At 49.3% G+C, this 16,400-nt stretch overlaps 1 protein-coding gene across 2 annotated transcripts; it reads left to right on the top strand.

Moving 5' to 3' along the window:
• Positions 1-11,837: 11,837 nt before the first annotated feature.
• On the top strand, positions 11,838-15,338 carry vhl (von Hippel-Lindau tumor suppressor). Of its 2 annotated transcripts, XR_008809815.1 has the most exons (4): positions 11,838-12,286; positions 12,841-12,963; positions 13,701-14,028; positions 15,204-15,330. XR_008809815.1 is itself a non-coding variant. In XM_056274188.1 (3 exons), the coding sequence occupies exons 1-3, from the start codon at positions 12,097-12,099 to the stop codon at positions 13,892-13,894; spliced, it is 507 nt and encodes a 168-aa protein (XP_056130163.1). In that variant the 5' UTR covers positions 11,838-12,096; the 3' UTR covers positions 13,895-15,338. The 2 variants fall into 2 exon arrangements, 1 of the variants encoding a protein (XP_056130163.1); XM_056274188.1 differs by having other exon boundaries at positions 13,701-15,338.
• The last annotated feature ends 1,062 nt before the right edge of the window (positions 15,339-16,400 follow it).

Here is a 16,400-nt window from a genome sequence, read left to right on the forward strand (position 1 = left end):
GTAGAAATGAATGATAGATATACTGCAAGCGGAAGACAATGGGATCGTTTATCACCTGTTCTGACCATTTATGGTAATGCATGAGAGATAATGTGCTCGCCCAACAACGGAGGGTTCGAACCCCACCTCAGATCACTTCCACCAGACATGTGTAACCGGTTATTTTCTTGCCCGGTGCGGGATTCGATACGTGGTGTACTGCACCACAAGGCGACATCACTAACCGCTCGGCTAAAGGGTCAGACCCGTTAGCTAGGGGCTAACGTGTCTTATTAGTAGTTTACAGTCGTCACCCTCCCCCGGAAGCGCGCCCTTGCGCTTTATTATTCCCGCGCTCCGAAGAGACTTCTGAGGATCTGCACACTTCCGGATCCCACCGCTGCCACCAATGTAAGCGGTTATTTTCTTGCCCGGTGCGGGATTCGATACGAGGTGTACTGCACCCCAAGGCGACACCACTAACCGCTCGACTAAAGGGTCAGACCCGTTAGCTAGGGGCTAACGTGTCTTATTAGTAGTTTACACATGTCATATAGTTTCACCATTACTAAGAAAACACGAGCACATGGAAGGAACGTCATTTCAACAACATTTGCCTCCAACAGTATTTTACAAGCAGGCAAACAGAATCAGACATATGGGTAAACAGAATAGTTCATAACCACACACACACACACACACACAAAATCAGCAACTATTTTCACATATTTAACGTTACCCTTTGATCCATTGTCCTTAATTGTGGCCCATATCATCTGTTACATAATGAGATAAAACATGCATTCAAATAGTCTCCCAGTTTGTCATTCAGCCAAAACAAAAAACCAACAAACAATAAATGCTATGCTAGCGGACTTCATGGATGCATAATAAGACTACTACGGGACTTACTTGGGTCTTGAAACCATGGCTGTATTTATACTGTAGCGAATTCGGGGGACAACGCAACCACAGGAACTGCCGCGGCCGGGAAGCGAACCCGTATCGCCCGCACCGCAGGAGACATCGTTAACCGCGGTTAGTGATGTCGCCTTGTGGTGCAGTACACCTCGTATCGAATCCCGCACCGGGCAAGAAAATAACCGCTTACATTGGTGGCAGCGGTGGGATCCGGAAGGGTCAGACCCTCTAGTCGAGCGGTTAGCGATGTCTCCTGCGGTGCGGGCGCTTCCCGGCCGCGGCAGTTCCCGTGGTTGCGTTGTCCCCCGAATTCGCTACAATATAAACGGCCAAAACAAAAAAAAACAAACCAATTACGTTCAAAACCAAGTCTATGTAACGGGGGCAGTCCTATGCTGTTCTATGCTGGTCAGCCTGCTGCATGCCCGTCACTCTCATCATTAGCTCTGCGTTGTGTTCTAGTTGGGTGGGGCCCCAGGTGTTGTGGGGGGCCCTCAGTCTCTCATCATCATCATCATGATCAAGGAAGGAGCGGGGACACACAGGACTCTATTTGGCCCACCTTGCCATTTATTTTGGTTTCAAACCCTTCGACAACCGTCCAGTCCTCCAGCGGGAGCGGTGTTTCTTACGGACGTGGGGGTCGAAGTTCAACCACTGCCCGGACTCCACTCGTGTGCGTTAGAAGTAGAAACCGTCCACGGGACTCCGATGTAAGAAAGGATAAACAAGTATTTTATCCCACAGCTTGCAGTATCTTCTTACAGGGATACTCAAGGTTACGTTCTCCTCAACCAGCAAAACTATCCCACGGTAAGAAACACGTGTGGCTCGGCTCGATTGCTGCTTGAGACTCCTCCCACAAAACAAAAATGGCCTCTCCCGCGTTCCCTCTTCCGTGTACCCACAAGACCTCTCTCTTAAAGCGACAATACATGTATATGACGGTCGTTGGAAAACATACATAAAAGTAAATAATGACATAAAATAAAATGTAGTACACACAAATAACAGCACACAGACAGGATTTGGTGATATTTCATACTCAAACAAAATAAAATAAAAACATTAATTTTAACCTGGTTACATTCACCCCTCCTGAAATTCACCAACATCCTGACAGCAGGATAAAAAGAGAAAGAGGAAAGGAAAAGCCCATCACTGACTACTGGCACAAGTGAAAAGAAGGACCTAGTCCTCCAGTCAACTTAGGAGCTACCTCGGTTACGAGGTTCAGAAAATAATGAGGTTGATCAAGTCTCAGTATTCCCCTAGATCAATGTGACGCCTGATACGCCACACCATGCACTTGGCCCAAAACAACCCTGTCTGATAGACACCTAATAACTCACATTAAACTAGTTTGAATGACTCCAACCTCCATCAAAGTTCAAACCCTCACACTCCGTAGAAATGGCATCTGAGCCATAGATTCTATTAACCTGTTCACTGACCTCACCACCCTCCCTGTGCGTGTCCTAACCCGACCATCGCTCTCTACTTGTGTGCGTGAGACAGTGCGAGCTGCAACATCTGTATCGAGTGAGTGTGGTGCTTCTGTGTGCGAATCAGTGTGAGATATAACACCAACATCGAGTGAGTGTGATGCCTCTATGTGTGGTGCATGTGTGTTGTGTGGTGCGTGTGTGTTGGGTGGCGTCTGAGCAGTGGCCCCCACAGGACTGACTACCAGACTAGACGGAATGAACTCTTCCGCTTCTGCCCACTCAGATCTAGGCGAGTCTCCAAGTGATGAGACTGCTAGCCCCACTGCATTCCCTGAGACCGTCAGGCCATCTGCACTGTCCTCCTCATCGGACTCTGCGCAGTCAAGCAACTGACTGGTTGTACTGGACTCCTCACCCTGATCTAACTCAGGAAGGGGCAAGAAGTTGACCTCCAACAAACGGTTCCTGTGCACCACTCTGGTGTGCCCCTCTGCATCCTGAATCTTGTAGACGTGGATATTGGGGTTGACACCGACAACCGTGTACACTCCGTTCTCCCATTTGTCAGCCAACTTTCTCTTCCCTCGCTCACTCTGGTTCGCAACCAAAACACGATCCCCGACAGACAGGACAGTGCCCTTGGCGTGTCTGTTGTACTGTCGCGCCTGATGCTGCTGCTCAGCCGTGGAGTGCTTCTGAGCGATCTCCATTGCACTCCTTAGACAGGAAAGCAGAGAGTGAGCATAAGAGTCATAGTCAACAACGTGAGGATCATGCAAAACCTGCCTGAACATAACATCCACCGGCAGTCTTGGGACACGCCCATACATCAGGAAGAAAGGTGCATAACCCGTGGTCTCGTGAACAGTGGCATTGTACGCGAGCGTGAGAGAATGGATCTGCTGAGGCCACTGTTGCTTCTGCTGAAGCGGAAGGGAACGGAGCATATTCCCCTCGTGCGATTAAAACGCTCTGTCCCGCCATTACCCATAGGATGGTAGGCCGTCGTGTGGGACTTCGCTACACCCGCCAACTTGAGAAGCTCTGCAATCAGGTTGCTCTCAAAGTTTGTGCCCTGGTCAGAATGTATTCTTTCCGGAAACCCGTAAACACAGAATACATGATCCCAGAGTTTCTTGGCGACCTGCTTCGCTGTCTGATTGGTGCAGGGGAACGCGTGAGCAGGCTTAGTGAAGTGGTCAGTAACCACTAAGACATCGACTGACCGCTGCTTACTGTCCTCAGTGGACCAGAAATCCATACACACAAGCTGCATCGGTGCGGAAGTTTTAATGCTCTCCAGGGGCGCGCAAGCAGCTGGCTCTGGGGTCTTCCCAAACACACATCTCCGACAGCATCTGACATATGCTCTGATATCCCTCTCCATGTCAGGCCAATAAAAACGCTGCCTTGCAAGAGAGAGAGTACGGTCCTGGCCCTGATGACCAGCGTGATCGTGGATGCCAGACAGTGCCTTGTCTTTCAGACTCAGAGGTAAAACATACTGAGACCTCCTCTGCTTGGACACTGGGTCCTTTGTCACCCTGTACAAGACACCATCATTGACTTCCAACTTCTCCCACTGTTTCAACAGCCTGAGGACCTTCTGGTCAGCACCATGCCTCTCACGCCTCGATGGCCGCTTCCGAACAGCGACAAAGGGCAACACCTTGGAGATGCAGGGGTCCTGCTCCTGACTCAACCTGAGCTCCTCGGTGGATAACATTGGCAGTGTATCCTGACCACCCGACAGATGCTGAACGTGCTGGACCAACCTGAGTGCTGTGAATACTGATGCATCAGGCCAGTCACATTTGGCTTGACAAAAAGCCCTGACCTCAGCTGCATCACAAACAAACCCAGATCGCGCACTACTCAGTGTTTGGGACTGGCAACTGAGTCTGAAAACATCCTGCACAGAGTCCCCCTCAACCCCGTCGGCTTCCTGAACAAGGGCCGGGTAGGGCTCCCTAAGTAGCCTCTGACTGACGGGCTTGGAAAAAGGGTCGCGACTCAATGCATCCGCCACCACGTTTTTCTTCCCTGGCAGGTGTTTGAGATCGAAGGTGTAAGACGCCAACTTAGACACCCAGCGGATCTCACACGCGTCAAGCTTCGGCTTCGTTAGGAGATAAGTCAGCGGATTATTATCTGTCCAAACGGTGAAGCTTTGACCCTTCAGCCAGTGGCTGAACTTTTCACAAACACTCCACTTCAGCGCCATGAACTCCAGTCTATGAGCTGGATACTTCCGCTGTGAGGCACTGAGGGACTTGCTTGCGAAACCAACAGGTCTGGCCTTGGACTCTCCTCGGGGCACTTGAGACAGCACCGCGCCGAGTCCGTCCAAAGACGCATCGACCGACAAAATGAAAGGCACCTCAAAGTCTGGATGGGCAAGCACCACACACTCCAGTAACATCGTCTTCAACAGATCAAATGCTTCCCCACATTCCACCGTCCAGTCTGCGGAGGTAAGCTTACGGAAGCTGCCATGGGGCTTCTTATCCTTAGCCGACCTCCCCCTCCTCTTTTGTCCAGCTGTAAGGGCGAACAGGGGCTTAGCCACGGAGGAGCAGTTCGGGAGGAAATGCTGGTAGTAAAATACCATACCAAGGAAAGATTTGATCCTACGAACAGAAGGCGTGCACCCATCACCTTCCATGAGATCCTGCACTGTCATGTTGGAGATGACCTCTACTTTGGAGGGATCGACAGACACACCTCCGCCATCAACCACGTGGCCCAAAAACCGCACCCGCTTCTGCAGCAGATGACACTTCTTCGGAGCCAGTTTCAAGTTGTTCTCCCTCAACCTCTGAAACACAGTGCGGAGCCTCGACAGAGCCTCAACCTCTGACGGCGCGAAGACAAGAAGATCATCAAGATAGCACAAAAGCTTCGTGAAGTTCAGATCCCCAAAGATCCCAATCATCATTCTCATGAAGGCTGCAGGGCTATTACAAAGGCCCTGTGGCATGCGATTGTATTCATGCAACCCAAGGGGAGTCGTGAAAGCAGTGTACTTCTTGTCATCTTCATGCATTGGGATGTTGAAGAAGCCAGAGGTGAGGTCCATCGTACTAAAGAGGCAGTTACCACCCAGCGCGGCAAGACAGTCCGACTGGTGTGGCAAGGGATGAGCGTCTTTCAAGGTCCGAGCATTCAGCCATCTGAAATCAGTGCAGATCCGAAGCCCGCCATCCTTCTTCCATACCATAACCAGCGGTGAACCGTATGCGCTCGAGCACTTCCGGATAATCCCTTTCTCCTCCATATCAGTGAGAACCTGTCTCAACTTCTGATAGTGGGCTGGGGGAACCCTCCTGTAGGGCAAGCGAAAGGGGCGCTCATCCACCAGATGGATGCGATGTGTGTATCCTGTGACCTCGCCACAGTCCAGAGAGTCCCTGGAGAAGATGTCATGGTACTCGGTGAGCAGCTGAGTGAGCTGGGACTTGCATGCCTCACTAACCTGACAGGAGCTGAGGTCAATGTCACTGAGTCCGAGCTCTGACAAACTCCTAGCCGGCTGGACAGGGGGACAGGCACTATCTGTGGCGTTGGACTCATGCCTCCCTGCAACTGATTGCAGTCCCTGGAAAACATTAAAGTCCTCAATCGCCAAGCATGGAAACACATCAGCCAACTTGCAGTTCCTTTTCAGTGTGATGGCTTTGTCAGATGGATTGACAACAGTCATGGGTACCCACCTATCACCCCAGAGCGGTGTGACAAGTCGACCTACGAGGACACTGCGTGGCATGGCCTTGGAGTCTGTCGGCTCCACAACAACAGTGCTTCCAGCTGACATAGGCACCTTAGCAGGAAGTCTGCCCCAGACTAAGTGCTCGTGCCTCGGTAAGAGTGTCACGGCCTGGGTGAGCTTAACAGTACCTATCTTCTCAGGAACTGCACCACCCCCCCAGCGCTCTACATTCGTGAACATGGACAAGAACTGTTCAACGTCAGGACTAGACGGATGTTCCTGTCTGGACGCGATGTCCCAGTACTCAGTACCACTCTTGAGTACATGGGCCACATGTTTAATGACGTTTGTGCCGACTATCAGATCATCATGCTGACCGGGCACGACCAGAGTGGGTATGACAAAGGAAACACCATAAAGCTGCATGTTGAGGTCATAAAAACCATCAGGCCTAGTCTCCAGACCACCGTAGCCAATCAAGACAATGTTCTCTTCAGGCTGCTGCTTCTCAGGTAAAACACCCCCAGAGCGGAGCTTCTCTACTGCATTTTCACTGATACTGCATGACATAGAGCCAGTATCCAACATGCCATTAAGCTGCACACTCTGGTTGATAAGAACAGGGGCATAGAACAAGTCACTGAAAGCCTGAATCCTCTGTGTCGCCTGAATGACCATACGCGAACCCTGAGGTGCTTTGGCACACTTGTCTTCATACAAGTGAGCCAGGTCGGAGACATCAGTGAGGGATACATCTACATTACCCACACCATCCCTCTCTAGGTGTGGGTTTAGTAGTTTAACGGACGAGACTGACGACCAGCTCTTCCACCAGGCTGAGAACGGAGCTGGTTGGGCGGCTGAGGGTGAGGACAGTCCCTCTTCCAATGACCAGGAGACAAACAGTTTATACATCGGTTCTCCCGGCTGCAGTGGGAAAATGTGGAGTGATCCGGAGACTTACAAACCCTGCACAACCGCTGCGGTGCGTCTGGCACCCGCCCTGCGGCGCTAGCTGGCGGTTGAGTCCGCGTCGGTGTCTGGACCGCAGCGCTAACTGGAACCTGAGTCTGCATTGTGACCAAACGGTCTAGCAAGCTCACCAAACTCCTCATATAGTCATCACCGCCAAAGACAGGTGCGGGAGACGGTGTAGAACACCTTGCACAAAATGGTGTAGATGACGCATGAGCCGGGACGGGAGATGGCACCACCGGCACGGTCGTGTTCAAGTCGGGAGCCACGTCGACTACAGGGACATGAACCTGTGAATGGAACCTACGCTCTACCGCGCCTGCTTCACGTTGTCCACCTGCAGCAACACGGTACTTCCTCTCCAGCATGTGCTCATCAAGCCTCTCTTGGATCTCGCTAGCAGACCATTTCCCTGCGGACTTGAACTTAAAAACATTGGCAAGAGACTGATCTGGACAGTGTTTGATAAACATCATGCTTACCTCATGGCTTGGCTCTTCAATACTACGGCCTTGCCGCTTCAAGCATTCGTCAGCTACCTCCACTGTCTTATTAAGCCTAATCCAATACTCCATAGCGTCCTCACCTGGCTTGGGCAGCGTACTGTAAAAGTCCGCCAGGGGCATGCTCGAGTATGTGAAGTCACTAAAGTGTTGCTTCAGTACATCAAAAATAATGTGGGGGTTCGCTATGTGGTCGACAGATGTGTTGCGCAGCTTTATCCTCACCACGTCCCTTGCTTTCCCCATAAGCTTAGCTAGAATCTCATGTGACTGCTCACTAACTGGAATGGCTCGCTTCCTCAAATACAAAGTCATAAGGCTCTCCCACTCATGAACTGTAAACTTATCAGAGCTGTCGCCCCTGAAAATAGGAGGCTCCCTAGCGTCTGTCTGCATTACTACTCTAACACTAGGCACTGTCTCCGAACACTGTTCAGCAGACCTAGCACTGTCTGTGTGTGTGTTTCTAAGCATTTGTGTTTCCTGCAGCTTAGCAGTGATTGACTCTCCTATCTTCTCTGCTAACCGAGTAATGAGCATGGCTAACTCACCCACTGGCTGCTCGCTGTTACCCAGCACAGCCCCTTCGCTTACACCTGGCCTGGCCCGTTCTACGTAGCGTGTGGAGGTGAACTGAGGAGTGCCAAATGTGGTCGGGTCTCTAGGTCCTGGTGCTCTGGTGTCTGGTTCCCCGCCCTCTAAGAGCTGCCCGAAACTCCTACCTACACCTAGCCGTAAACCCCCACCCACATCTAACTGGTACCCCCTCTCCATAGCACACTGGCGATCCAAAAGATCCTGATCAGCAATGTTACCCCCACCTACGTACGAACCACCCTCTGCCATGTTCCTACCTCTAACACTCAGATAAAATAAAAAATAAAATAAAAAAAGTGAAAAGCTCAATTCATTTAAATAATTGAATCTAGAAATCACTAAGAGATTGAAACAATCACACACAATCAACAAATTCACCAATAGATTAATCACATATGCACATATCCAGTAGTTTAGATCAATAGATTATTCACACGAGTCCTTCAATCACATCAACATTAACCTTTTTTTTTCGTGTGTTTTTCTTCCTTCAGTATATACAAATGTCCTGTTCACAAGCCCAGTCCATGGTAACCACAGCTATGACTGTCCAGTGTCCACACAGCTCAACTCCAGTCCACTGTAACATGAGTGTACAGTCTGTAGAAATACCTGAGGACGTCTGGGGCTTGATGACGACAGCAGCCTCCCGCGGCGAGCAACTGATGTCACTCTCAGAATCCAGGAGGGTCACGGCACCAATGTAACGGGGGCAGTCCTATGCTGTTCTATGCTGGTCAGCCTGCTGCATGCCCGTCACTCTCATCATTAGCTCTGCGTTGTGTTCTAGTTGGGTGGGGCCCCAGGTGTTGTGGGGGGCCCTCAGTCTCTCATCATCATCATCATGATCAAGGAAGGAGCGGGGACACACAGGACTCTATTTGGCCCACCTTGCCATTTATTTTGGTTTCAAACCCTTCGACAACCGTCCAGTCCTCCAGCGGGAGCGGTGTTTCTTACGGACGTGGGGGTCGAAGTTCAACCACTGCCCGGACTCCACTCGTGTGCGTTAGAAGTAGAAACCGTCCACGGGACTCCGATGTAAGAAAGGATAAACAAGTATTTTATCCCACAGCTTGCAGTATCTTCTTACAGGGATACTCAAGGTTACGTTCTCCTCAACCAGCAAAACTATCCCACGGTAAGAAACACGTGTGGCTCGGCTCGATTGCTGCTTGAGACTCCTCCCACAAAACAAAAATGGCCTCTCCCGCGTTCCCTCTTCCGTGTACCCACAAGACCTCTCTCTTAAAGCGACAGTACATGTATATGACGGTCGTTGGAAAACATACATAAAAGTAAATAATGACATAAAATGAAATGTAGTAAACACAAATAACAGCACACAGACAGGATTTGGTGATATTTCATACTCAAACAAAATAAAATAAAAACATTAATTTTAACCTGGTTACATTTAACAAGTGACCAATAAATGCGATGCAAAACCACAAACTCAGAATATCGTGACGTGTGAAAGAGAAGCTCAGCTTTGTGTCATTTGTTCACCTTCACCTTTGATTCGTGTTCATCCGACGATGAACATGAGACACAACATGACCGCGCGTGCTCGTACACAGCCGTGACGTCATACAGAGAAAAAGTTTTTTTTCTGGGCTCTGGAAATTTTTAGGAAAAGATTAAAACCCCCATGGCTTAAAAACATCCAATACAAAGAGTAATAGTTGACCATGATTATAGCTGCAGGTGTCCTGTCGACAGTTTTACAGGCGTCTCTTTTACAATGGTGGTCTATGGGGGAAACGCTGTTTGGGCCGCGGGGGATTTTTCGCTGCAATACCGCGAGTGACCACTGGAAAAATTGGCTGCGAGGCTGAGCGGGAGAAGGCGTGATTTTTTTCCGTACCCGTTTTCCGGTGACTCTGCCTCTGATTGGCTAGAACGGCGCTGCCAGTGCTTTGGGCCATTAGCTTGCTTAAAATGAATATTGTCCCTAAGTTCCTGTATCTTTTTCAGAACATTCTAGAAAAAAAAACAAAAACAGTTAAGTTTTCTTGACAGGATGTTCTCTAACTTTATCTGGGGTGGCAGACAGCCTCGGATACGCAAGGACTTCCTACAGCAGTGTTTCTCAACCCAGTCCTCAAGGACCCCCTATCCTGCAGATTTTCTTTGCAACCCTGAATAGGTACCTGTTTGTAGTAATTCAGCAGTGAATGTCAGACTTTGCACACCTTGCATAATTAAGTGCTGTGAGATGATTGGTTGAGTAAGTACAAGCAGAGCTACCTATGCAGGGTTACAATGAAAATCTGCAGAATAGGGAGGGGTCCTTGAGGACTGGGTTGAGAAACACTGTCCTACAGCGTCCCAAAGCGCGTGATTTTTTTCGTACCCGTTTTCCGCAAGAACGCGCCTCCGTCACGCCTGGATTCCGGGAAGACCCGCCCCTACTCTATCTCTGATTGGCTAACCCTACCCCTAACCCCACCCTAACCCTAACCTTAACCAACCTAACCAACGGAGGCAACGAGTACTAGCCAATCAGAGGCAGAGTTGCCGGAAAACGGGTACGAAAAAAAAACACGCAAGCTTAATGCGCCCCGCCATAAATCACTTTTGATAAAGGTACCGGCATGCATGCAGTTCTTGCCATCACCATCGAAGCGTGGCGGTGCAATCAGAAAAAAAAACCTTTCTGAATGAATAAATAAAATCTCTCTCAGTCCCGCTCAGTCTGCACGCCGGATCGCTCATTAATATTCATAAGAAGCTCCGCCCTATTGGCAGGTGAATATCAGGGAAGGCTAATTAATATTCATGAAAGAAGCTCCGCCCTATTGGTGGGTGAATGGCATGGGGAGGCTCATTATTATTCATAAAAGAAGCTCCGCCTGATTGGCCGGTGAGTGGCAGGGGAAGGCTCATTAATATTCATGAAGAAGCTCCGCCTGATTGGCCGGTCATACTGGGTCGTATTGTTGTTGTTGTTTTAACTAGTTTTATTTGTATCTGAGAATGTAATGGGCTTTTCAACCCCTCGGAGTGGACTGCGGTTTAGGGCTACACAAATGAGTATTGACTTTGACTGGTTGGGGAAACGGCGGTTTAAGAAGCGACAACTCGGCAGCTATCAACAGTTTGCTGGTGTCGCTCCGCCCGGTCAAAACTCTAATTCAGGATATCTGTCATTCAGTTTTGACTCGGCAGAATGAAAGTTGCGGATATCCCAAACGTCATTTTGACTCGGCCCATGCAGATATCTTGCACTGGAATTGGTGACCAGTCAGAATTCAATTGTAGTATATCTGAAACTGGAATTACAACTAGTCACAATTCATGTGCAGATATCCGCAATGTGAATCGGGGGGATCTGCACATGAATTTTGGGCATCTGTGATGAGAAACCCCGCAGCCACGAATGGCAAATGTGGTTCGAAGCTTACTAGTCAAAATGTAATGACAGATATCTTTTAATTGGAGTTTTGACCAGTTGCAGAGATCTGCGATGACGTCCTTGCAGATCTCTGGTCTCGCTACTGAACGCTAGAGGGGCTCCCCGTAGGGAGTTGGGGGCTTGAAGCCACCCGCGCGTGCGTACGTGTAGGGCCCCACGGAGCAGCAGCGCGTTCAAACTGGAGACGCGTTCGCTCGCTCGGTCGTTCGCTCCTCGGACCAATCGGCGCGCCGAATTGTGTGACGTCAGAAGCCGCCTGACCGGAAGAAAGACTGTAAACAGTCCAGGAAAGCAGGGGGACGACGAAGCGGCGGCGTCTGCTCGTCCGCAGCGGGATGTGTCATGGTTCCCTGCTATCAAGCCCTGCCTTCAAACCAGACTATCGTTCGCCGACTCGTTAGATGAACGGCGAAGTAATCCGATGTGAAAACGTATTTCGCCGCCGTTTTCTGCCGCTGTTAGCCCCCCCCCCCGTCGCCGTTTGTTAGCTAGCTGCGAAGCTAGCTCAAGTAAGAACCCGCTGGAAGCTCGGCCGGACCCACACCGATGCCTCAAGAGGGAGGAGACCCGCCGCTCCCTCTGGTTCGGTCCCTGAACAGCTGGGTAACGGTTCACGCGGTCTTCTGTAACCGCAGTCCCCGTGTGGTGCAGCCGGTGTGGATAGACTTTAGGGGAAACCCGCAGCCTTACATGACCTTACGGCCGGGGACGGGACGTAGAATGATCACCTATGTCAGTAAGTACGTCTAGCGGCGCGTGCTGCACACTCTCACACAAAACCCGGGTTCGGTCGTGCGTCTGATTCAAAAGGAGCAGGCCGGAGTCACATAAACACGTGTCGCTGCGTAGCAGTAATGTGCCGAGCTTTTCGCCAGCTTGCGGCCAGCAGCAGTGGCGCCTCCAGACATTTTTCATAGGGGGGGGGGGCAAATGGGGTCACTGAAAATCTTGGGGTGGCACACCAAAACCAAAAGCCATGACTGAATTTCGGGAATTCTATGCTGCTGTTGTAGTGTACTGTATAGGCTAGTTGAAAACTGTCAATATGAGAGTTAAGAATAATATACATTATTGATTTAAATGAACAGCACCTAATGTAAGATATCAGATAGAAGCATATTATGCATAATCAGAAGCATATTCTGCATATGCGACTCGTGGCTGGGGGGGCCAGGGATAGTATCAGGGTGGCCATGGCCACCCCTTGGGGGGCACCACTGGCTAGCAGTCTACCAAATAGCAGTTGGGATGTCCGGTTCTGAAATGACTTGGCTCTGCTGCGATTCTAAGGTCACCCGTGGATGTTCCGAGACGCAGAGACCGATGAGCCGCTGAGGGTCAATTCCAAAGAGCTGTACCTTCCGAATCTGGCAGCGAACGGAGAGCCTGCGTTAGTCGAAATTACCTTACCAGGTGAACCTATTATAAGGACTCGATATACAATCATTGTCTATACTTATATCCAAAACTGGTCACTCATTCTTGATATGTTTGCAAACACAAGTATGTTCATATTGTAGTTGTAAAAATCCATACATCGATTCAAACTTAGAGGTGATGTAAGGCATCAAAATCCCAATTAAGTCTTCTTTCATTTGTCTCCCTTTCTCTGTTGTCTTTATGTTTTTATTTTCACTCAAAAAAACGTGGGAGGGTAAGCTTTTTATAAACCTAAACCCAAACATGCACCAAATAATTGGGCAGCATGGTGGCCCAGTGGTTAGCGCTGTTGCCTCAGAGCAAGAAGGTCCTGGGTTCGAGCCCCACGCTGTCCCAGGCCCTCTCTGTGTGGTGTTTGCATGTTCTCCCTATGTCTGTGTGGGTTTCCTCCCACCATCAAAAAAAGACATGCATGTTAGGGTTACTACTACTGTCTGTCCCTGACCAAGGCAACAGGAAGAAATAAGTGGAGTTGGTCCTCGGGTGCTGCACGGCGTCCGCCCACTGCTCCTAGCCACACAGCTCCTAGCCACACAGCTCTTATCCACACAGCTCCTAGCCCCACAGCTCCTAGCCCCACAGCTCCTAGCCACACAGCTCCTAGCCACACAGCTAGGATTGGTTAAATGCAGTCTATGCATGTGCAAAATTGACTAATAAAGAGTGTTCTGTTCTATTCTAATCTAACTGTGTCTGCATGACATGTACAGTTCTCAGCCTCAGAGAGCGTTCCCTCCAGGTTGTGCGGCGTCTGGTGCGTCCAGAAGACTACAGAAGACTGGAAATTGCACGGTGTCTTCACGAGGAGCTGGAAGACCAGCCCAGTACGCTGAAAGACCTTCAGTGCATGAATCAGAAAATGGAGCGGCACCTGCTGGAAACGGTGGAGGGCCAGGAGGCATGATGGCCCAAAATGCTGTAGTATAGATAGTTTTTATATGACTGCTTGTGGTACTTGTATCACATGCCGTTTGTCAACATTGCTAAAACAACCAGCCTCCTCCCTCCGTTAAACATGGGATACATCAAACTAACTCTGTAAGAGCTTCTGTGCGGTTCTTGGATTAGCTACACAATACTTTGTTGTAGTGAGGGAACTATCTAACATGTTGTAATGAACCTTATACCTTTCAGCAGAACCTTTTTGTATATCTTAATGATAGTATTTATTACGAGTAAAAGTTCGTTATCTCTTCAACGTGGTGAAAGATGTCTATTTTGGAAATTAAAGGCACAACTGTTAATTGCAAAAAGACCACCAGATTACTGGGAACATTTTTAACCGGCGTGTCAGCTGTGCCGCGTTCTGCAGCTGTCCGGGTTTATTTTACCAGAATTTATTTTACTACGTGCTCTTTTGCCCGGCCCATTGAGGATGTTGTCACCGTGCTTGCAGTGTATGAATGGATTTTCTGCTCCCAGGCAGAGCTGACACGACCATTTACACAGATAGTTTCCTTGGTGACTGTTCAGTAATTGTCAGCTAGTTTGAAAGTCCCTTGCTGCATTGATCTAGAGAACGTTGGCTCGTGTGAGCTACCCTTTAACAGATACCCAGTCACTCCTACTCGAAAGCATTCTGCCTTGCTCTCTACTGGTCGGAACACAACAGGGGTTGTGTGTGTGCGACCGGTACGGTTGCAGGCTTAACTGGCAGTTTCGTGGACTTTTGCTTACTACTGACTGAGAGAAATCCACCAGTCCAGAAGAAAACACGAGGTGCATGTTTTGTGTCAACCTTTATTTAAAGCGGTGCAGATATATGTCGGAGGGTAGCACTGGCGATGAGCCACTTCATGCCGTGCTGCTTTGGCAGTGAGACAGTTCAGTATGTCTTGCTGCCAGGTAACATGACACGATGCAGGTTTTAAACAGGCACATCCTAATTTACTCTACCTTTCATCAGAGTGGCTCCCCCTAAAGGATTAGGCCGGCACGTTTGTCAGTTATGGAGATGCGTAGGGACCATGTTATGTGGCCTCGTCACAAAGTTGTTCAGTTGTGTTCACATTTAAAGATGCAATAAGGGTCATATGCTGATCTAAATCCTATTTTCCAGTTGTACAAAGTATATTTTTATTTGTAATACTTATTAATGAAAGGTCACAGGTTAAGCATGTCTAGCCAATGTCTAATTTTGTATGAATGCAAGTCAAAGGTGTAGAAATGTTTTCGTTGTTAAAACATTTTGCGTTTGCTCGGTTTTTCCACAGGCATTGCCAGTGTTTAGGTCCTTCGTTTGCTTTTCTACTGATGCTTCACTCCCACCAGTTTGCCTTGTCTTTCCTGGCTCATTCCACTCTGCAGTCGACACCAAAATAAAAACTTGATGGAAACCTGGAGCTGGTCTCGTGTGTAGCTGGACATTCTCATTGTGTTTCTTTGTTTTCAGGAAACCTTGATGTATTGATTCTGGATTGACCTAAATATAGGTTTCAGATAAGGGTAAGCAACCGCTTGTAGTAAAAAAAAAAGCTGTTTGAATGGATAACTACATTTCCCAGAAAGCTTTGGGATGGTGCTGATTTGGAAGGTGTATTTTTGTGTGCGCTTGATGTGACTTGTGTCTTCTGTAGCCCACACGTGTCCAGATAAGCGGTGTGGTTTTCCTGTAAAAGCAACCAAAAAGATCCTGTACAACCTTATCTACGCAGTCAAGTAAAAATGACTGACTGGCTGGCAGTCCTCTTCACTCTAGCAGTCTGCTGATTCAGGTGTATGTTGTACATAATTATGATAATTATAATGGGTTATATGAGCTTCCATAAACACGTTTCCTCCTGGGGAGGAAATAAATGTAGACATGAAACCTCTGAGATGTGTAAGTCTGGTGTATCTGTGTTGCCAGAGACAGGAGACAGAACTGTTGCTAAGTGACAGGGAAACAGCCTGTCTCACAAAGAGGACAGACTATCTGTGGTGCAGAAATGGAAGCTGGAGACGAGCAAAATCTGGGGCTTGAGTCGAGTTCCTGTTAACTATGTCAAGCTTTATGTTGGCTATGCTTTTATGCTCCATGTCGGCGGCACAGTGGCCCAGGGGTTAGCACTGGTGCCTCACGGCAAGAAGGCCCTGAGTTCGAACCCCAGGTGCTCCATGTCGGTGGTACCGTGGCCCAGGGGATAGCACTGGTACCTTACAGCAAGAAGGTCCTGGGTTCGAACCCCAGGTGCTCCATGTCGGCTCCATGGTGGCCCAGAGGTTAGCACTGGTGCCTCACAGCAAGAAGGCCCTGAGTTCGAACCCCAGGTGCTCCATGTTGGCGGCAAGGTAGCCCAGGGGTTAGCACTGGTGCCTCACAGCAAGAAGGCCCTGAGTTCGAACCCCAGGTGCTCCATGTTGGCGGCAAGGTGGCCCAGGGGTTAGCACTGGTACCTTACAGCAAGAAGGTCCTGTGTTCAAACCCCAGG

Source organism: Lampris incognitus, chromosome 2, assembly GCF_029633865.1.
Source record: "Lampris incognitus isolate fLamInc1 chromosome 2, fLamInc1.hap2, whole genome shotgun sequence".
Classification (NCBI taxonomy): Eukaryota; Metazoa; Chordata; class Actinopteri; order Lampriformes; family Lampridae; genus Lampris; species Lampris incognitus.